A 22,341-nucleotide genomic window follows, 5' to 3' on the forward strand; every position below is an offset into this window, starting at 1 on the left:
ATGAACATAAAAATTGCAATTTAATATAGTGGCACCTCGGAAGAACAAATTCTGACTCTGACATCCCGACTCGGATAAATATTTCTCCTGGGTAAAAACTAAAATTGCTAGAAATCAAACATAATTTTACACTTCTGTTTTCTATGTATTCCTACTATCTTCTACAGAGGTTGAAATTGTAGTTTACTACCATTTTAACAGCACTTATCTATAATTTATTTATGCGGAAAGTAATGGTAAGGCTACTATATTGACTTATAGATAAAATATAGTAGTATCATTTGAAAAATGGAGTTAATTATGTGTAGTAATTAGAAAGTTAATAACAAGGGTGCTAACGTATGACTTTTTCGAAAAAAAAAAACTGGATCATCAGAGAAGAATCTCCGTTCGACACTGGGACACCCTGTACATATTTTAGCGATAATAGTGCATCTTACGCATCAGTAGGAACTTCCCCACATGTCGAGGAAGGTCTTGGTCAAGCACAATTAATAACACATCGTTAATATCTAAGAATTTAGCATTAATCGGACTTGACAATGACCATCAAAATCTTTTTTGTTTACAAATAAAATCACCAATTATCTCAGTGGACGACTTGCTTTGATCACCAAAAATATCGCAGAGGTCAATTTACCTATTCTTAATCTTTCAAAATGATCGTTCTGGCATGGTCACGACCTTTTCTATCTACCCAGAAAAATTAAAATCCAGCAGTCAGGTGATGGCTTCCATAAAATTTGCTGAGTTTATATTAATGATAATATTGATACAGGATGCTAATGGACGACTGTGTACACAATAAATTCAACGAGAATAAGCAGGTGCTTCACCACGCGAAATATGTTAATTCAAGACAAGGTATGTTTATTTTGTACCATAATTTAATTTGATTTAATTATGTGGTCTGCTACGCACTTTTGCACAAGTCATGAAACAAGTGGGATGATAATTGACATGGCTGTAATTGCGTTGCGTCTAGCGATAAGTGACCGATAATTATCTGTGCATTGTTTAAAAATTTTCATAATCAGAAATGTAGCAGATCCTGTTGCAAACCGAAAAGAAACAAAATAACATAAATATGTTTAGTTAAATGACTGAAAAACGATCATTTCTAAGTTGTCGAAATGCGAAAGTGACGCAACTACAATAAAAATTTCATTTTTTATATACGTGCGTCTGATTTGAAGTACCGTGACACAACATTTTGTGTTTTCGTCAGGAGGTTACTTTAAAGTGATTTGTTTATGAATTTTCTGTCGTTATACATGAGAGTTATGTGGAACGAAGGTGCTTACCTGCTGTGTAATAGCAAGCCTGTAAAAAAAATATTAATTAGTTTCAAAATAATAGTCACCCATTAACGACATTGCCTTGTCTATATGTGGCTCAACCTATATGGTAGAGGAAGTTCAGCAATGACCTTTGTTTTGGCGTAACGACCTCGACCTTTTGGGTGGATGATGTATTCTTATCAATACTAAAAGGTTCACGCAATTATAGCTAAAAGGAGCCGAAACACCCCCGGTTGCATGTCAGTTTTCATTCGTGATGGCTAATTAAAGAACACATTTTTAGGCGAGTCTGCATGTAATATAATTAATGGCAATGACAACAGAGTGTAATGTAGTGTGGTGGCACCTTAACATTGTTTGTTGAATGACAAAAACACAATTATCTCTTAAATATGTAATAAACAAGTTAATCCGAAGTCATTGTCCTAAATTGTGACATGTTAATATCCAACTTAAACAGTGCTCATTGTCAAAGAAGAGTGCACCAGAGACAATTGGCGTTGCAGATTATTATTGTCATTAGCCTAGAGCTTTGACTCCTGTGAGAAATCCGAATAAATTGAACTGAAGCGACGTTGGCGTGCTTGTGAGAGCATGGAAAGTCCCTCGAGTTCAAAAAGAGGGGCGGAAAATCACGGGTGCAGTCAGTGATAAGTTGCTATGCGGGTAATGTTATGCAATTTACAATGCTGATCATAAAAATCCCAGCAGGTTAACTATAAAAAAAAATTATTGGCTTATGCTTGTGTTAATATTAATGCTTACTACGTAATGGTTTTTAAACTGGATTGGTTGCAACTTCTTCCAAGAACTTGTCGTGTTAGTCTTCCAAATTAAAAACTTGTTACATAATTCTCGGTATTATATCAACTAACACTAAAGTTATGATAATTTATGAAAAGCGGATGCAAATTTTTCCGAAAACTGCGAAACTACACAATTAATAAATCATCATTTCGTATTTTATAATTCTTAAGTAAGACATCATTGATGGAAAGTTTGCAGTAATTGTCAGCAACAACGTCAAACTAAAACTTTTTTGCATGGACCTTGATGGGTGAGGATTTTCTAGCGAAAGGATGACGTCAATTAAGCAGTACAAAAATCCAGTTCAAAGTACAGGGGGCGACCTTTGGACAGCCATTCCATAGAAGAAATATCTCAGTATCTGAAAGAAAGAATAATACGAATCACCATCGCTTACGTCAGCAGAGGTTCAATTATGAGAACACAACATTATAATGATAAACTACACTCGTTGCACACACCCACGAGTTCAATTCAAGTTTCAAGAAATGAGAATATTGCTGCGAATATAACATTGACACGAAACTACTCGAAACTGGCTTCGAATTCATTTTCTAGTGGTAATTAGCTCTTAATTGATGTGATTTATTTCAAACCTAATTTAACTAGGTGTATTATTAAATGTTACGTGACTGTCAGAGCAATAAAATGAGTTTTTTTTTTATATTAACGTTCAATAAAAAAACTGCAGTATTTCAAAATCTTTTACAAGACCCCATTTTGGAAGACATTCCAAAGGGTTAGTTAGGTTCATATATTTTTTTTTTATTCAGAATATCTAAACATTGTTTATTTTTAAAGTATGATAATTGTGTTTCGATTTTATACTGTCGATCTGGTACGTTGATTTAAATACAGGGTGATTCGGCATAAACGACGAATGTAATTTGTGGTTAACAGCAACCCGGAATACATTATTCATTTATTCCTTGATTCACACTAGAATTTCAAAAATATCACAAATCCACGAAGTCTGTGGTTTTAAAAGTGTCAATACAAAGTGCCACTGTCACGCATTACATTTAAAATAAAAATTGATGGAAATAATTTTCTGAAAATGCGTTTCACGAATCCATCGTGGATTTTCTTGTCCATTGTTGGAAAATTTGGTCTCATCACTAAATAAAATGTTCCCTAATAAAATCGCAAAATGCTAATCTTCGTGGAAAGTCAGTATCTCCTAGGTCATGAACTAATTGCATATGATACGAGTGGAACTTATACATAATAACATTCGAAAAACATAAGATTAACTTATGTCAATTTTTCTCTCAATTGTCCGTTGCGAAATGTGAGGGTTTTCTAAAAGAGTCTCCAAAACTCGTTGTCCAAATGTGTATCAATTAAAACACTATTTAAAGTCTTTTGAAAATTTTATCTGTTGGATGTCTATGTTCTGGATATCTCTGGGAGTACAAATTTGCTGCATTTTTTGACACTCCATAAATTAAGATCATACCTGTTTTTCCGTGTTTGTAAACGAATATCTTGGCACTTTTGCAAATAATTTTCAGCTGCTCAGAATTGACAGTGACATAAGTATGCAAACTTTGATTCATGATATATTTTAAATTCTACTTCATGAATCAAGGAACAGAAGAAACATTTATTTTGGGATGCCCATGCCTATCCGGACAGGTCAAATTCGTCATTTATGCTGTGTTGTCACCGACAAATGTTAAAATTATTTATCAAAAGCTTCATTACAATCTGTAGAAAACAAATTGAAAGTTAATGCGTTATTAAGACGTGGTCTTGATAATTCATATTGCTGGATTGAATCACATGAGCAGTTAATCACATGATTAAGTTACAACAGTCTTATAAACCGCGTTTAAGTAAAATATAATACCAAAACGACAATAAATTAAGTTCGAAACCTAAAATAGTAATTATATACTAAGGGAGAGAAAACAATTTTTATAGCCGAGCTGAATTATACCCGAGACGCGTAGCGTCGAGGGTAATAATGAAAGCGAGGCTATAAAATGGTTCTCTCCCGTGGTTTATATATTATTTTTTTCAGTACTAGCACATTTGTTTAACTTTTCTTTAATGACAATGTATAAAAGTCGGAACGAATTTAAGATATCCATGAAAATCAAATAGCCTGTGAAAACAAATGAATAAAAATGACATTAAACCAAAAATATTAATAAAGAGCAAAATGTCGACTAGCGACGAAGATACTAGTGTGTGCACCCCGCCAGAAATCCGAAAAGAAGCAAGTAACGTGCAGTGTGATCAATTACTGCCACAAAAATCAAAAGAGTTCTACTTAAAAGTTTACGCACAATTCAAAGATTGGTGCAAAATTAAAAAAGTGGCCAAAGTGTCAGAAAATGTCCTTCTTGTTTATATGGAAGAAAAAGCTAAAAACAAAAAAGCTTCCAGTCTATGGGCCACATTTTCTATGTTAAAACAAACTCTTAAATTAAAAGAAAATGTGGATATTTCAAAATATTATAAAGTAATTGCTTTTCTCAAACGCAAAAATGATTCCTACACACCCAAAAAGGCGGCTGTTTTTGAGAAGCATCAAATCACAAAATTTATTTTAGAAGCACCTGATGAAATTTTTCTTTCGTCTAAGGTAATTCTGTTAATTGACAATGAGATTTTAAAAAACGCCAAATTACATTTGCTTCCAGGTTATTCTCATTATAGGAATTGCAGGAGCTTGTCGGACAGATGAGCTCTGCAACATGAAAATGACAGATGTAGATACACGAGAGGATATGATAGTCATAAATATCCCTCAAACAAAAACAAAATCTTCTCGAAAATTTGTCATTATGGAGCCCACCTGGATTGATGTGGTTAAAAAATACTTGACAAAAAGGCCGTCTCCTGATATGGCAAGGCTTTTCATTGGGTTTAGAGGTGGAAAACCGACTAGACAAAACATGGGACATAATACGATAAGCAAGACACCTTATAAAATAGCTCAATACCTACAACTGCCAAATGTCGACGAATTTACTGGCCATACATTGAGGCGAACATCAGCGACTATTTTGGCTGATATGGGTGGGGACATATTATCACTCAAACGCCATGGGGGCTGGAAAAGCTCAATGGTTGCTGAAGGGTATGTTGAGGAGTCTCTCACTGACAAAAGAAGAATTGCAAATATAATTCAGGGAACACCTCATCACATTAACCTACCTGCTCCTAGCTCTTCCAATATTTTATGTGAGAGGAGTGAAGAAGTGTGTAGTGAAATGCCATCTACTTCCACACATGCTGCTACAAACAGTGAAATAACTATACCGGTGGAGAACTTTACCTCCAATCGCAATACATCGGGAATCAATATGACGTGCCACAACTGCACAATTAACTATTATTTCAAATAATTATAGTTGAGGTGTTAATCTTTAGTTACTTTGTTGTTAATACTTATTATTCTCAATTTTTTAATAAACATTTGTCTTTCGAATAACACAATATTATTTCTACATTAACATTTTCATTATTTATTATAAAAATACTACTTCTTAACAGATTACACAAATTAGAGGTTAAAAATGTCGCGTGCTCGTAAGAATAACTGCAATAGATTTTTCATGATTGCTCTGGTGGCATTCTTGCTGGAGTGTGGTCCAGGCGGCAAATTTAAGATTTCGCAAGAAATTTCAGCTTCCCAGTTCTACATCATCTGTCATTAATAAACAATGTATAAAATGTGGCAGCTTAATGTCAAGTAAACACCTCAACTACGACATTCTAAGGTAACCATGGCAATACTGTCAATTATTTTCATTATCTACTAGTAGGAGAGAAAAATCCATTATTGGGTAAGGTGGAGAACAGTAATTTCTCAAGCATCAAACACGATATATAATGAAGTCTTCTGAGGCTAGTAGTGAAAAAAAGACTTTAATTATTATGTCAGTATTTATAAAACGTGATCACTTCATTAACGAACAATGCAAAAACTGCAATGCGCTTACATTACTTAAGTTTTCCATTTGCTACATACACTGGGAAAAGAAACTCTAGATCAAATGATAGATATTTCAAGAATGGCTGAAAATCTCACATATTTTTAAAACGATTGTACTTATTTTATTATTTTTTTTTGTGTATATATGACTTAATTATAAAAATGCACACATAGACCAGACAAAAGAGAAACTTGTCTGTGAATTCTTTCTTAGATTAACGTAAGTCGGTGCTAGAAGTTACGGTGCCATCGAAATTTCACTTGATTAAAACAATCTCTGGTTTAAATGTCGCACGTTGTTGACACAATGTATTTTAATTGTCAACGTTTATCTTATCAGTAACCATCATAGACTATTTCAGACTAGGATGACTTTGATTGGAATCACCGATACTGTGATCACATTATCACGTTCTTATTTTAGCCGTTGTACTAAAGCTCTAGTTAGATTTGTTTGTTAATCTGCTTCAGAGATCTAGGAGGAATTAATTTATATATAACGTTCTAATTTGGATGCCTAGGGGAACACTCAAGGCATATTCATGAACCACAAATGTAAGAGTATATTATTTTAAAAAATTTAAATAATGTTCATCAACCTAATGTACAAATTTTTGAGGAGATATCATCAACTTACTTATTTATGAGTGGGGATAATTAGACAAATTTTGATTAGCCTTTTACCGTCTATACAATATTAGTAGTTTCGAATATTATTCCGTCAAATACAAATCGGCACAGACGGGATATGACAGACCACAGACAGACAAACAGACGAAAACGTTTTTCCTACTCAGGGGTCATGAAACGTCGAGAAAACATGAAAATAACCATACAAAAAAAAATGATTTGAACTATAACAAGATAACATGTGCTTTACCTGTGCTCCATAATTTTGTTTCATGATATTAGGAATTAGTCTAAAAAATAAATTTTTCAAAATCAAATTTTACAGTTTATTTAATTGTAAAATACTACGAGTATGACTTTAGTTTTTTCATTTTGCTTATAAAGAATTTCTCAAAAGAAACGAATAGGGTTCATGTGTAAAACAAAAGAGTGGCAGACAGTTTTTTTCTGCGTCACATTGTTTGTATATACATAGTGTTTAAAAATAATTATATAGTTCATGCATAGATGCTATAAACCCGTAAAAATAGTACAGTAGCAGAAATGTATTTTTCTACAACTGTCAAAAAAACTTGACATTTTTTGACGGATGTCCAAGCGTGAAGTACCAGATTTTTTATGGTTAAATATTGGATACCGTTGCTCCTGGCACGGTGAAAAAAAGTCTTTTGCGCATGCTGAAATTTATTTTGTTAAAATCACTTAAAAACAACAAAATAGAAGAAAGTCTTTAATTAATAAAAAATCAAACAAAACAAAAAATTGTTGTACATTGTTATAATTTATAAATATTGACCGTAACATTCAGACAACTGGAAACATCAACTCCAGAAACAGTTTTCTTACTATTATTTCTCGAATATTTTCTACTTCTCCAAAAGTTTTAGAAATTTCAACATCCAATATTTTATCGGATATTTTATTCTTTTGTTGGATTGAATATTCGATGTAGCTCTCGGCTACTATCGTCGACTTCCATCAGTCATATCCTGTTACTTCTGTGATATTGGCACCAGAATCAGCCAGAAGGGTGGCCAATGTTCTTCGAAAACAATGGCCGGTATACTGGTTAGCATTCTGAAGATTCAGAAATTTTGACGATTGTTGGAAGCATTAGCTGGACGGAGAGCAGCATATTTCTTGTATTTTCCTATATACCTACTCCAAATGAATACTCGTGAATGTTCTTTCTAAATGAGTTTTCGAATCCGGTGTTTTCACTGTCAAAATTGAACTCCTTTCTTCGATATTGTCCACAGTTAATCTCGTCAGTTCGTCTCGCCTCATTGCTCCCGATATTCCGAATATTAGCGCTACCTAAATAATTACCTGAATTATTTATGATCATGCAAGCAATTAATTTAAATTACCTTGATCAGTAGATAATTATTATCGTCGTCTGCTTCGGCCAAAAACGCTTGTAGCTTGTGAGAACTTTTTGCTCGATATCCAACCGACTTCTTCTTGAGAAAAGGCACTAAGTTTGATCGCGTAATATCGATGTTTTCATTATTATTAATTGTGGCTTTTAACATCGAGTACTTAGCACAATATTGAGGATTTTGCGCTTTGGGATCTGTCGTCCAAATAAGACCGTTTTTCGACGTTTTTTAAGCACCACTCTTTAAAATTTTTATATGCGATTTCGTATTGTTTCTTGGATTTTTCAGCTTTGTGGTAAGTTATGAATGGCGGCACTTGCCGTCTCGTACACATCTAAGGGGGTACACGGACGCTCGTGTTCGTTTTCGCTGGCTCTGTAAAAATTGCACTTGACAATGATAAAAGAGCAAGCTTTTTGATTGGGATCCTTAGTAACAATAAAAGCAAGCCTACTCAGTGTTGCTCCCTTTTAAATTTTTAATAAAACATTTAATACAAAAAAATATTCTAGATGTTAAATGACAAATGAACCAGATTTCTGCGTGGTTTTGCGTGGATGGGTGAACAGCGAAAAGTGTAGAAATTTTTCAGATAAGCACGTACATAAAACTATTTATAAAAAAATATAGACTAAAAAACACATGACCAACAAAGTTTCTACGTTTTCACTACGTTTTTGGACCCAAAAATTTCTTAGTCATGCTAAAAAAAGAGTTTGTAAGCTGGTACGAAATGCGCTTCGCTTGATTGCAAACACGTGCTTTAGCGATCAAAACTACAAATCACAATTAACTATCAAGTTATTAAATTAACACGCAGAAACTCCAAGAATTTCGCTTGCAATTTCCAAGATTCTCTTCATAAATTAGATTTTGTTTCAAGTGTAATTAAAGGCAATCAGAAATAATTGGATAATCAAGTGTTGTGTTAATGTTGCAGTTACTTCTAATGAATTTATTCCGACTTGGTTTTGCATTATTTACCTACGATATATTTGATAAACATGTGTGATATATGTTGCGGCAAAAACAAACGTCATAATTTTATAATAAATTTGCAGATATTAAAACTGAGGTATTTGCGACTAGAGTTCGATAAAAGCAAACTTCAGATTAAATTTCTTGAATATCTCAGTTCTGGTAAACCACCAACTAACCTGATTGTATAATTAATTCATATTTATCATAGAAACCTTGTTCGTTTTATGGTACTAGATCGACACTTTGCATAAAACTAAGGATTTGCGTTGCTCATTTTCTCACTTGGAATATTTACAAGTAAACTGGTTTACTGGTACATGCACTGGCGACATTTTTCACGATAACATCTTCGACGCTCGGATTTCAGAGATTAAACGAGCAATACCTCAAAAATAAATGATGTACAAAAACATGCGAGGATTAAATATAATCCTTCTGTTAAAAACAAATCAACACAGTGTCGTAATAATTTATTTATTGCTTGATCAGATTGCTGTGTAGCGAAAGGTGTTGCGAATCGAAAAAATTTTGCAATCGACAAGTGGGATCTTCCTAAAGGACGAATTTCGCGGTTAGGTCGACCTGCTCAAACCGAAAACACTAACAAGCGAATTAAATGATTAAAGACGCTGTCGTAATACCAAGACGTGGATCTCTGTAATTTATAATTTTTCTCGATTTTATTTATGAATCTGCTGGAGTAATTCGGTTAATTTGCAAAGCGCAAAAATTGCAGGTGCTGTCGCAACGCATTTAAATGCCAAGCAGGTAATTAAAATACTTTTTGGATAATTTCTAGTTGTTTTGTTGGTGTAGAATTGCACGTTTTATTTTCGCAGGTAGGTATGTATTGTGTTGTTGACACATATTTTTAAAGCGGCATTTTATTGCAGTGTTTTTAACGAAGCGAGAGCATAAAAAGCCGATATTTTTTAAGTGACTTCCAAAAAAGTATTGTTACACGTAAGAGTACTTAGAATTTAACCGCATTTGTTAATAAAAGAGCGAATGTTGGTATCACCAATTAAGAACGTACACTTATGGATATTTGACGCAGTTATCGCCTTTAATAATTAATTTTATAAAATATAACGTATCGCGGAGTTAAATGATAGTTCCATTACTTGCATAAATTTACAGGTGCTTAAAAGGAAAACCCCACTGTTAATGGTGTGAGGTGAGACAATTAAGAACCAGTTAGTTTTGTTATCGTCTCTAGCAACGTCAGAAACAGAAAATTTAAATATTTTACTAGCATAATATAGTTTGACGCACTGACAATTTTTGCTTTGGAAAATTTTACTTCGCAAAATCTAAATTTTTTGCCAACAGATTTTAATGTACCAGATTGTGTTTTCCAGGCAATCGTTGTCGTGTAAGTTGAAATACCGGTATACAGTAAGAGTTCAAAGATACGCTGCACTGTCACCTCGAACTTTATATTTTGAGAAGACCCTAATTTAAAAAAAAAAAAGACAAAGTAGGTACTCCAAAATTTTTTTGAAACAATCTACGTTATTTCGTCAAATTATTGAAATCAATATTGAATTATAACAGTAAAAGTGGAGCAAATGCTCATTAGTAAAGCAAATAGTTTCTTTTCTGAAATAAAAAATTTTGCTATCTAAGTACTTTACTAGAAACAAAAGCGATAACTTGAAAAACAAGTTTTCTTTAAAAAAATACTATTTATTTGTACTGGTTTTCTTCATTTCATACATACATTACGATAAAATTTGTTTTGTTGATAAAAAATCAGTTTACGTCGTACTGAAATGCTATTGTGAAATTTTTGACATTTTATGAAATATAACTTTATTATGTTGTGTTTGTGATAAACAAGTGACATCAAAAATCAGTTTTATCGTATGTAAAACTGTAATTAGGAAAAATTACAATCTTGTTTTTTCTTAGAGATTGACAGGTACATTACATGGCGTATATCTTCACTTTAAATTAGTAAACATATATCCAAAAACTACTTTTAGTATGCTACGGATAATTTAATAATTTAAACATAGCCGCTTTTAAATGGCCAACTTCATTAAAATCCTCATTAACATTAATTACACTTTCCAAATGGAACTGATAGCATGATTTTTATTAACCACGTTTTGTTTTTTGTTTTTTTGCTTCAAATTTCTATAAAGTTGTACTAATAAAATTTTGTGTATGTGTAGGAAACATTAATGACATGCTGAGTGGCCGTCGAGTTTGTCCTTGCAAGCTTATCTACATGGTGATAAAATTTATAACTCAAAAATAAACTTATCGTGTGGATGCATAGAAGTTTTGTAATATTTTAGTTAATTTTTAAACAGTGTATCTAAACACGACTTTTACTTCCTTTCTTAATAGTAAACAAACTTTCTCAGAATACTTTTTTGTTTTTGTCTTGTTCATTAAATTGTTTAATTTTACAACAACAGTAAAATCACGTCCTTCGGCCTTCGTATATATTTTGAGCGAATTTCCATGTAGTTTCTGTTTGTGAGAAATAGTTTCAATTTTATTTTTGTGAACGTTTCATAGCTAATAGAATGTAAAACAGAAGGTTTCCCCATTTCCGTCTGTCTGTCCTCTGTTTACAGCCTGTCGTCTGTTTGCGCTTTTATTAGACAACTCTTTGAAACTGTTAAACTCTTTGTTGTAAAGTTTTAGATGTTTTTTTAAGAATATCATTTAGAACACTTACCAAAAGTTTTCTGATCGTCCCCACCAAAAATTTAATGACGTAATCTCAAAATTTTTATCAAGTATTTTATTAATTTGTAATGCATGGTATGATGTGAATAAACTTTATTCTTATTAGGCTGTGCAAAGAAAAACGTAAAAATTTAGTTTCTTACAAGAATACAAAGTCGCAGAAAGCCAAATTGTCCCTACAACTTAAGGGTGCTTCTACTTTGTACTTCTATAGAATTGTAGAGGAAATATTTATATATTTTCAGGTCAGTTATTTCAAATTTCTATAAAAATAAGTTTTTTTAAGGGTTTTTAATATTATGTGACAACATAACCCTAAAATTAGTGTCGTATACACTAAAATATCTATTATAATTGGATATTACTGTAGATTTACATTATATACTTGACTTAGTTTTAACTTAGTTTTTATTGGAGACCGATTATCTTAAGTCACAAACGAGCTATTACCTATTATTATTAAGGAATGTGTAGTACATGCTATATATTCCGTGACGTTTCAGAAACCTTCAATGTCAAAAGTTGTCAATGACTAAAAAATTTTCGGGTTTCCCGCATGCAAATAATATGCTGTCTGCATTTTTTGCGGCCGGTGGTATTGATTAAAACCTGTATTGTTATTTCAAAGTACTAAACAAGGCTACTGTAACAATTGTTCAAACAGTAGTTTCGGAGAATTACTAATACGTTTTAGACTTTGCATGCAGTGAGCGTACGCTGTGAAATCTGAAAGATAAGAAATATACAGTCGGGGTCAGAAATCTTGGACGTCGATGTCATTCCACTGTCACAAAGTGTAAAACAAGTGTAAGTATTGTAAACTTATTTTTTTAGGTTTGTCATTTTTAAAACTGCGAGCAACGTGACAAATTTTTGAAATTTCAAACCTCAAACTGACGTTCAATATTTTCTGGCCCTAACTGTAAACAAAAAAACGATGTTTTCCGGAATTTCATTTTTTTAAAAACGGTGCCTTTACACATCAATATGGAACAAATTTCAGTTTATCTCAACGTACAAGGCTAAAAAAATGGATTAAAAGTATAATAATTTGACATAATACCACAAGTGTCGGCACAATATTACGTATTTTGAACGCAATATGAATATGGAGATAAATTTAAATACCACAATGAAATCCAAAGTGTTGTATGTCAAATAAAATCTTAAAGATTTCCTCATCTCAAAACCATTACGAATCATTATTTAATTGAAAAAATCAAGTTATTTTTAAAATGACTAGATTTTAAATGCTTAAATAAATATTACATAAGTGCTAACAGCATATCACTATTAAACTAAAAGTCAATTTTGCATTTTTTTTGTTAACCGAAATCTAATAAATAAATTTATTACTCAATCAGAGAGTGTAGAACTATGTAACACGTCTTATTCACAATAAAAAAGTTAGCATAGGATGTTCTTAACAAATCAAAAATGACCGCCGCAAGTCAAAATTTTGAAAATATTTTGTTAACTACGTTTGAAGGGAGTGAGTCGATTTTGTGAAACATTGACGAACGCGGTAATTTGTTCAAGGACTGCAAAATATTAATAAAACAATTAATCAAACGCAGCTTGCTAATTTTGTTCATTAATTAGTATCAATTTTATGTATTGCTTAACACTATGAATACTAGGAACTAATTTAAAAATAGCTACACATAACGTATTCAAAAATACAGCGCATACTATTTATGACTTCTAATTTGTTTTTCAATAGACAATTTATATGTAAAATATAAAACTCATAATTAAATTAGTTGTAACACTTCGCGTATCGAAACGTCGTGCTTTATATTTCATAAGCAAATATCATAAAGATACACAGTGGAATATTTCAAAAAATTATCAAGTGATTCAAGTCTTACGTCGTTTGTTGTCAGTACATTAAAAGCATAACATTATATTTCATACACTCTAATAAAAATATTTATCACATTTAAATAACACGTTAAATATTATTTATTGATGTAGAGTTTTATAAAATTTGAATGCTAATTAAAGACAAACAAAAATGTTTATTCCTCAGGACGCGACGACCTGTACAGTCGTTAACTTTTAACACTCGTTTGGAGATTTCGTCAATTTACGTGACAGAGCATTACCTTATCTATCACGTCTGCGAAAATATATTTTTGAGAAAAAAACAGTTCCTTATTTACGTCAGTGTCACAAAAATTAATTAATTCCTTATTTTGTAAGCAGCCAAGGACTACTCTAGTTTAACTTCGTGTTTCTTCCCTACAGCTAGCGATTAGAGATACAATAGACAGGAGAAGCACGACTTAATAGCCATCCACCATTCTTCAATCTCTTCAGGCATCTAAGAAGTTTCAGTGTGGCCACCGGATGCGTGTAGCTAATTGCCTGAAAAAATTTCTCGGTCGGTTTTGCGAATAAGTATAAGGCAGCATAAGGAAACAAGAGGTCAGCCGCCAGCCAGAATAACAATAATTAAATTCCAATAGCAGACCATCGAGCCCAACGTCCCTATCTCGACCTCAGGCGTTCTGTCGCCTAGCCTTAAAGGGTGTTAATTCACTTAACACGTCTTAATTCCTGTTGGTACACGTCTAATTTTGCACAAACAATGTCAACAACGAGCCGATATTGTAAACACTGACCTCGCGTTATGAAGATACACGCGACTGCGCCACTCACCTGTGTTGCGAGACCGCCCCAGCATTCGTTAAGTTACCGGTACGCGAGCTGGTCACAAGTTAACTTCATCTCGTTACGGTTAACCGGGGTTAACCGACACAGCCAATCGCGGCTCCGAACCCCGTCACGTGCCACCCGAACTTGCCGATCAAATAAAAAATGTTTGGAGTTCGACCACGTGCCGTAGTCGCACTATAAGAAGTTGCGCCTTTGGATGGCTGTGATAGTGTCTTCGGTAGACCACTGATGAATAGTGGATCATTGAATTCGATTAACGAACTCTTTTTTTAATGTGCGGGATTAATGGCTTTTCGAGGTAGTTGTGTAGTTTTTTCGAGGACCATTTTCGATTTTTCGGGCTTGGAAATTAGAAAAGTCTTTGATAGCTTAGGGTAGTGCGGCTTATTTATTTTGTAAATAATTCGACACACCATGTGCACGTCAACGAGCTGTACACCGTCGTACTACGAGTACGGTCCTGGTGAGTTTTATTGTAGACAAATTTTTATATTACATAAATTTTTCTGGTGGTGTCATAGCAAAATTTATATAAGCAAAAAACTTGTTGGAAAATAATTCTAATTCAGTGAGTTACACTGAAAATGTCATTTGTCAAAATTAATAATGTTATACTAATCATAGAATCATAAAAATGATTATATTGTTGGTAAATATATGAAGAATAACGGCCCCAAGATAACTCTTAGGGGCACCCAAACGTAGCATGAATACAATTAAACTCAATTTCAGGCGAATGCGAGTTCCCGCCAAATTTAAGATTAAATAATTCAAATCTTATTCGATTGTTTTATTCGAATGGTTACACTGGTTTACAGCAGTTTTGTGCAAAAACAATGGAGTAGTGTTTCTGATACTGATTCCAAATCTGTTTTCAGATTTTTCTATCAAGATTTTAAAATACTCACAGCTAAATATCAAGAATATAAGTCCAATAGTAATCCCCCAACATATTTTACTTGATATAACTTGAGAACTTGACGGGCTATATTTTTTTAACGACAAGAGCAAAAAATTAAATAAGAAACTTAATTTTCTGCTTCATAGGAAACTTCGAACAATAATATCTTACCTGAAATTGTAAATAAGTTTTCAATTATTTAGTGGTGAAGTTTGACCTCTAACTATATTGATTTGGATGGGATTTGAGGGAGAATTATTGCGGATTGTATGTAAAGGTAGTCGATTTATAAAGTTGGTGTTTTCAGATGAATAAGATTTAAGATAGGATTTAGCCCATGAGGCGGCAGTTTTGTCAACCGCCTTTGGGTGTATATTGACGTTCCATCTGAAAAACTCTCTCAAACATAAAATTACAGCAAGGTCGTCATATCCGCAGAACGCTTGGTTTCCTGCGATTTAAATTTTTTCCATTAGTTTTGTGATATCGTTCGGAATGCCTGAATACGTAAAAAACTGCCCAGTGTTACATAATGTTTAGTCAGCCTTTGATGATTTAAAAGATAAGATAAATCATAATGGAATCTAGAATAAAATATTGTCTATATACACAAACGCTAATCCAGATGTTTAAATACTGAGTAAGTAGTCTGGTGATGCTAAGTCATTATTCGACGACCTTAACCGATTGATCATCCATTTCCGTAAATACTTTTTTTCATCAATCAAAAAAAAATGTCTTCTGTCTTCTGATTAATTTGTATTCCTGTTGTGAGACAATCTTGACTTGAATTTTAGTGGTAGGTCCTTGAATAATTGAAACCGGTTGAAAAAATTCCATCTGATTTTCCAGCGAACAGTTAATGTATACCTACGTCAAAATACTCAAGACCGTCTAAATATTCCATCATCTGCAGAGTGACCACGGTGTCCTTCAAGTATGACTTCTCTTCGTAAGAAGTTGGGGAGTTTCGAGAAAACAAACTAGTTATTTGTGGTTGACAAAGCTCGTAAACTAAAATTGTCAACGTAATAAACACGATGCGCGTCTTAAAATCAAAAACACGTTCTGCGATAATTTATAATTTAGGATTTGTTTGATCAACAAAGTCAGTTTTGACGATGCAAACCGTGAAGCGATCCACATGTAAAAATAGCTCAATCAAAATGGAATATTTTTCAAGTTTGACTGATTGTTCTAAAAATAATGGAGTTGATTGAGGAAAAATACATTATTTATGTGCGTCTAATGTGTTTATTAGCAATGTCAAGGTTTTTGTTATTCATGCGTAACAACTTATTTCCTTCGCTGATTTAAGGAAGAAATTTAAGACTATCAGACGATATGATCTTTAAAGATAAATAATTCATTTTCATTGTATCGTCGTCTGATTACAAGTGCATGGGTGTGTCTTTTGCAAAAAAAAAAAACTAAACAGGAAACAATCGTTCTGAATAATCTTCACCTATAAAAGTCGCACTTCGGACTTGGATTTGGCTTTCAGGTGTGACTAATGACGACCGTGTGAAAAGATACGATCTTTGATCTTCGCTATTATTCTATGACGTTATCTTCCACAAACAACTCCCATTTGCTGATTTACACTTTAAATCATCACTGATTTATAATTTTATTAGCATTAAGAAAACGCATTTTCCAAAAAGCAACATTCTGTCAAGGTCGCCTCGACCGTTTACGTAACACCGACTAAATAATTTCGGAATTTTTAAAATTAAGATGAATCTCAGCCGGAACTGGAAGTTGAACCTGAATTGTAAACATAGACACAATTAACCTTTATGCTTAGATAAAAATCGCCTTCATCGTTATTTTGTTTTCATAATCCATTGTTCGGGTCTTAATTTATTAACTGGTCTGAATGGAAATCTCGGCTAAACCACTTTATAATTTTGTACCTGTTTTGAAAGGTGGTTACGTCAAAGATGCATCAGACTGGATCCTGCGTGCAAGACATGTCGGCGCGGTTCTGAATTTATAATTGCTGGCCTAAAAATCAACGCATTCCGTGCCGTGTATGGGTTATCTTATAACTCTAAAATACGAAGAAAATAACCGACTCGCATTGAGAGCCGAAGCGACTAGCTGAAAAAGTAAAAAAATCGCCAAAAATATTTCAGCAGCTTAATATATTCGTGCGTTCATTCCACATCTGGCGCATCTTTTTTGCTGGTGGCTTGCAAGAAACCCGCTCGGTTGAAAATGCCTTGGACTTGCATACTTTATACCAAGCGTACGTTCGTTGCAGAAGTGTATTTTGCAGTAAAAACGATGACCTACATAATATATATTTTTTTAATAAGAAAACTTGATCGTGCTGTAGGCACACTGACCTTCACATGATCATAATTAAGTAAAAAACAAGTCACAGTTTATAGTCCACGATTTTTGTACTTTAGACAGGTCAGTATTTGAGATTCGTTATATTATTTTTAAGCAAAAGTATAATGAACTTTCAAATTTTGCTAAGAATTTGTTATTTGGTGACTCATTTAGTTCGCTTTTTTCACTCTCAAGGTTTAGTTTTTTTCTTACCTATCTACACTTAGTCTATACGGGTCTACGACGTAGGCTCTGCTTAAATTTTTTTTCTGCTAATTAATTTTGCTAGTATATGTAGCATAAACTCAAGGTTTTTGTTGTTTGTTGTATATGTGAAAATTATGCTGTAGGTGTTTTGTTGTCTGCTGATAACAAACATTCCAGCAAACTCACGGTTCGCTTTGAATTTTATTTGAAAATGAAAGCTTGTGTAGCGTTGGAATACCTAATCTTTTTTCGTTGCCTAAGTATAAAATTTGTTGTAAAGTTATAGTCCAATTAGGAAAGGTGTGTTCAAGTACCATTGAATAATGTAAATAAAATCCAGAAAAGGATTAAATTCATCATTATTAAAAAAGTTACAAATTTTATTAAAAAAAAGAAATCTATAACAATACTTAAAAAACTTAAACTTAAAAATTGCTTATTCTTAAAATCGAATGGAATTAGAAACACTATTAAAAAATACAGAAATGAATTATTAACGTTATATGTTGTATTGGATCATTACTATAAACTTAAACTTAAGTATTTACTTCCCGAGCGCATGCTAACGAATGGCTACTTTCAGGTTTTTCCGACGTTTCATGAACCTTAAATTACGAACATGTAGATTTCATATGTAGATTTTTATTACACATTTTATTAGACATCTGGAATCTCCGAACTATCGGACCGATTGTTGTCAAATTTTATATTATCTTAGAAATAACGTGTAGTTGGTGAAACGGTACCCAAAATTGATCTAATCAACTCCACCAACAATTTGATGATGTTACCTCTAAATTTTTCGTAGTAAGTAGGATTTAAATTTTATAAAATAACATATAACTGTACTTGTGGTTTATGAATTCGTGTTGACGTTTTCAAATTTTTGCAAAAAATCGAAATCGTAGGGCCACTTTTTATACCAACATGTATAAGTCGAGCTCGCACAAGGATATTTTATAGTTCATTGCTCACCGTGGGCGACTTCGGACTTAAAACGCGAAGGTCGCGGAAGTGCATTTCTCACAGAGGCTTTTTTATTTCTTAAACTGTTACTGCTATTATCTACATTTTTTAATGTATGTAGGTTGTCTCAAGTAAAATTTGGCAAAATCATATTTTATCACTTTAAAGAAACAGGATTGGTTGAATTGTACTTCAAGAGCGAAAGAGGTTATGTCTAAATAACCTTCCAACATGTCTTTTTTAGATCCACTAAATGGCGTTCGTGGCCAAAATACGCCTAAACTAGTGCCTGGTCTATTGGCAAATGTAAACATTATGCAACAAGACTTTCAAAATTTGCAAATGTTCTTCGTGCATTTGTTTTTTGTTTGCTAGTTTGATCTCAAAAATGGAACCTGTGTCTTCGACAAGTTTGTATCGTTGAACAAAACATCCTTTAGCCAAAATAAATAATGAAAATATTCAAAACAAGTATTGTAATTTTTTGAGAAATGGTCGTCAGCTACTTCTACCAAAAATTTTATAGCATCTAATCTTGAAAATGCCTTCGATTCCCCTGATTTAGTAACCAACCGGGAGTTGATCTGAACATAGACCATTCAGGCCCACTGTTAAGACCTAAGGAGAGGGGGTTGCCTCCCACCCCCAGCTACCCTCGAGGTAGAGTTAGTTAAGTTTAGAGTACGACCAAGTAAGGTCGAAATGTACAGACCAGCAAGTAGTAAATAAATGTATCAAACCAAAAGGGCCGATTTACTGAACCCCACTAAAGGGCATGAGAGCCAAGGAGTTACGGAGGTAAACATCCACTTTGGAAGATTTTAGAGTTTTTAATTTATAGGTACAATAAACAAAATACACTTTTTGCGGCCTGCACAATTACGGATAATGTAAAATATATATATACAAATCAAGTAACCAGCGGGAAAAATATCCTCTTAGTAATAATAACATGCATAACTTCGAGTGTTTATATTTATACCTCCAAAGAACTCGACGATTAGCATGGTCAGGTGCCAACCATTAGCGGTCGCATGCAATTGTGTTAAAACAAAGGAGCATCATGCTATGCGACGTTTAGAGAGAGTTTTTCTATAACAGAATTTTGTTATGACGTCATCAACATAGCTTACGCTCAGGCCGAGTTTGCCTTCGAACGTGTGGCCGTCTTACTGGTAAAATGTTGTTATACTTCTTAAATTTTTTTAGAAAATGTTATAGAAAAACTCAAAGTAGATTTGTTCAGCACCAGTATAGGAGTCATCAAATTGTTGGTGGAGATGATTAGCCAAATCGACAAACGACAGAGAGACGGAAAAATTTGACATCAATATCTAGCTGCAGATATTTTTGCACTTGTGAGGAAATCTGCTTCCAATTACCAGGGAACAATAAAAATCACGATCAAAAACAGCTATGGATTTTTGAAAGTTTGTCTTTTATTGTTGCGTTTTCACCTCAAACTTTCAAGTTGACGGTAATTTGACAAAACGAAAATTCTATCAAAGACGGATCATCAAACATCTATTTTTTCCAAAAAAATTAATGACTTATGTATCTGTGACAACGCAGTTTGGAATAATGGGTTATTCGAGTTTGTACACAGTAATATCAAATTATTGTGACTAGTTTAATTGATAATAAATTTAATTTCAATAATAAGCATCATTATTGTCTTGGAGATTTTGCGGTAAAGACTTTTTAGTATTTTTTTGAAATGATGTCACCAATTTTTTGAAGAGGAGGTTTTATCGGTGTTGATGTGCCTCCAAAATTTTACATCGCAAATAAATATGTAATGCTGGATTCGACATGTTTTTAACATTTCAGATAGTACCGTCGTTTTGATAATTTCGTCAACCAGACGACAACAAGCTGAAAATTTGTATTTTCGTGTTCTATAATAATCTACAAAATACCAAGAAAATATGAAACTCGACTTCGTTCAAATTTACCGTATTAAAATACATCTTGAAGCTTCCTTTGAGTAACTATCCTGTTTTTAACTTGAATTTTTTTTTAGTCTTGCTTGCATTTTATGGAAACACAAACTATTACTGTGAATAACTTGTTTAAACAGTTTGGTTCATATATAATAAAACCACTGTATCAATAATTTTATGCGTTTTGGAAGTGTATCAAATTTATCCAGATTCCTAGTTGAGTAAACTAACGTCGCACTTATCTAAAAAACTAATCATTTCAGACAAATTTATTCGCAAATCCAGTTTGTTCAGGAAACGTTGTTTCATCCTTTAAAATATTTCATTAATAAATTAGTTTAGATTATACTGCTTTGTGTTTTTGTTATGACATATGACATTAACAAGACTGTCTTTTGGATTATATGTTTTTTGTTTATTTTATAGGAATAATTAATTAGTTAATTACAACAAGTGTCTATATATCTATCCACTTTGACAAACAATTGGTTTTTACATTTGCGAGTTCCGTCTGACGTAAATAAGTGATAAAAAGTAAGAGCTTAAAAAAAGGGGCCAAAACAGAAAGATATCGTAATATGGAATGCGATTGGTGAATACCATATCTGGAAATCTTGTGCATATTCCTAGCCGCACGTAATTAAACCCATATTGTGGTAACAAAACACAGTAATAACCAATTATTAATGGCTTGGAGCTGAAGGTGGGCGACATGTGCTTTGCGATAATGGTTCATAGTTTGACGATGGAAAGTTTGGCACGTGACCGAAACTGCCACTAGTTTAACAAAGCTTTTTAATTATCCTAAACTATTCATTAATTTTTATTTTTGATAGTTTCAAAGTGGACGTAACGAAGCATTCAGTAGAAAAGCGAGCAAGAGTTGCAATTTCTATGTCTGGGATGTAGTCGCTAAAAAAATGTACTAGTAGCAAGAAGTGGTATATGGTCGGCTCTACTCAAAGAAAAAACAAAACACTCTTGCGTAAGCATAGTTATCTGCGGTAATGATAAGATAATTCAATAAACAATAAGAACAATCAAAGGCATGAAAAATATTTCGGTAAACTTTGATGACAACGTCTCAAGTAAAGTTAAGTAAATCCTATTTAAAATCTTGAAAATAACCCAAGTATTTCTATGTATAACAGTAGCAGCGAATTAGAGTAACACGGTATTTAACACAAGCAAATTTAGTACTGGCCTAAGGAAGGTTTTAAGAATTTAAAATCGGTGCTTTACACTTTTTTATTACTTGGTAATAAAATTAATATGAATTAAATGCTAATTATTTAGTTGTCTTATTTATTTAAATTTATGTGGCAGTTTAATTTGTCGGGTTTTAGAACGAGACAATACCGGACGTGATTTTCAACAGGAAACTACCATGATTGCTAACAAAACAACGTCTACTCCTATATAAACCGATTAGCAACAATCAAAATATCAAACATGAAACAATCAACCATGGTTTGAGTGCCTTCTCATGAATGTACATTTTTCCAACGATTTGTTTCCGGATGTTTTCAACCTTGACAATAAAATT

General features: G+C 32.9%; 2 protein-coding genes and 1 long non-coding RNA gene across 7 annotated transcripts in view; 2 read left to right on the top strand and 1 right to left on the bottom strand.

The window, feature by feature from the left end:
- The window catches only part of LOC135126909 (uncharacterized), a 114,259-nt gene that overhangs the window by 17,892 nt on the left and 74,026 nt on the right, over window positions 1-22,341 (top strand). For 2 of the 4 annotated variants that reach the window (XM_064053129.1, XM_064053132.1), the window contains exon 1: window positions 14,466-14,901. The exons of the other annotated variants lie outside the window; for them this stretch is intronic. In XM_064053129.1, the coding sequence (XP_063909199.1) occupies window positions 14,853-14,901 (49 nt within the window). In that variant the 5' untranslated portion in view covers window positions 14,466-14,852. Of the gene's footprint in view, window positions 1-14,465; window positions 14,902-22,341 lie in introns of those variants that run through there. 4 annotated transcript variants of the gene reach the window in all.
- LOC135126910 (uncharacterized) lies at window positions 1,221-14,484 on the bottom strand. 2 transcript variants are annotated; one of them, XR_010280151.1, is made up of 4 exons: window positions 14,421-14,484; window positions 2,067-2,469; window positions 1,380-2,017; window positions 1,302-1,323 (listed from the first exon to the last, which is right to left on the bottom strand). It is a non-coding gene; the product is annotated as an uncharacterized LOC135126910 (long non-coding RNA). The 2 variants fall into 2 exon arrangements; XR_010280150.1 differs by having other exon boundaries at window positions 1,221-2,017.
- LOC135126908 (uncharacterized) lies at window positions 4,510-5,467 on the top strand. The gene is made up of 2 exons (XM_064053126.1): window positions 4,510-4,701; window positions 4,760-5,467. The coding sequence occupies exons 1-2, from the start codon at window positions 4,522-4,524 to the stop codon at window positions 5,465-5,467; spliced, it is 888 nt and encodes a 295-aa protein (XP_063909196.1). The 5' UTR covers window positions 4,510-4,521.

This window comes from Zophobas morio, unplaced genomic scaffold (genome assembly GCF_036711695.1).
Source record: "Zophobas morio isolate AGI-343-1 ecotype UQ-CSIRO unplaced genomic scaffold, CSIRO_AGI_Zmor_V1 ptg000011l, whole genome shotgun sequence".
Lineage (NCBI taxonomy): Eukaryota > Metazoa > Arthropoda > Insecta > Coleoptera > Tenebrionidae > Zophobas > Zophobas morio.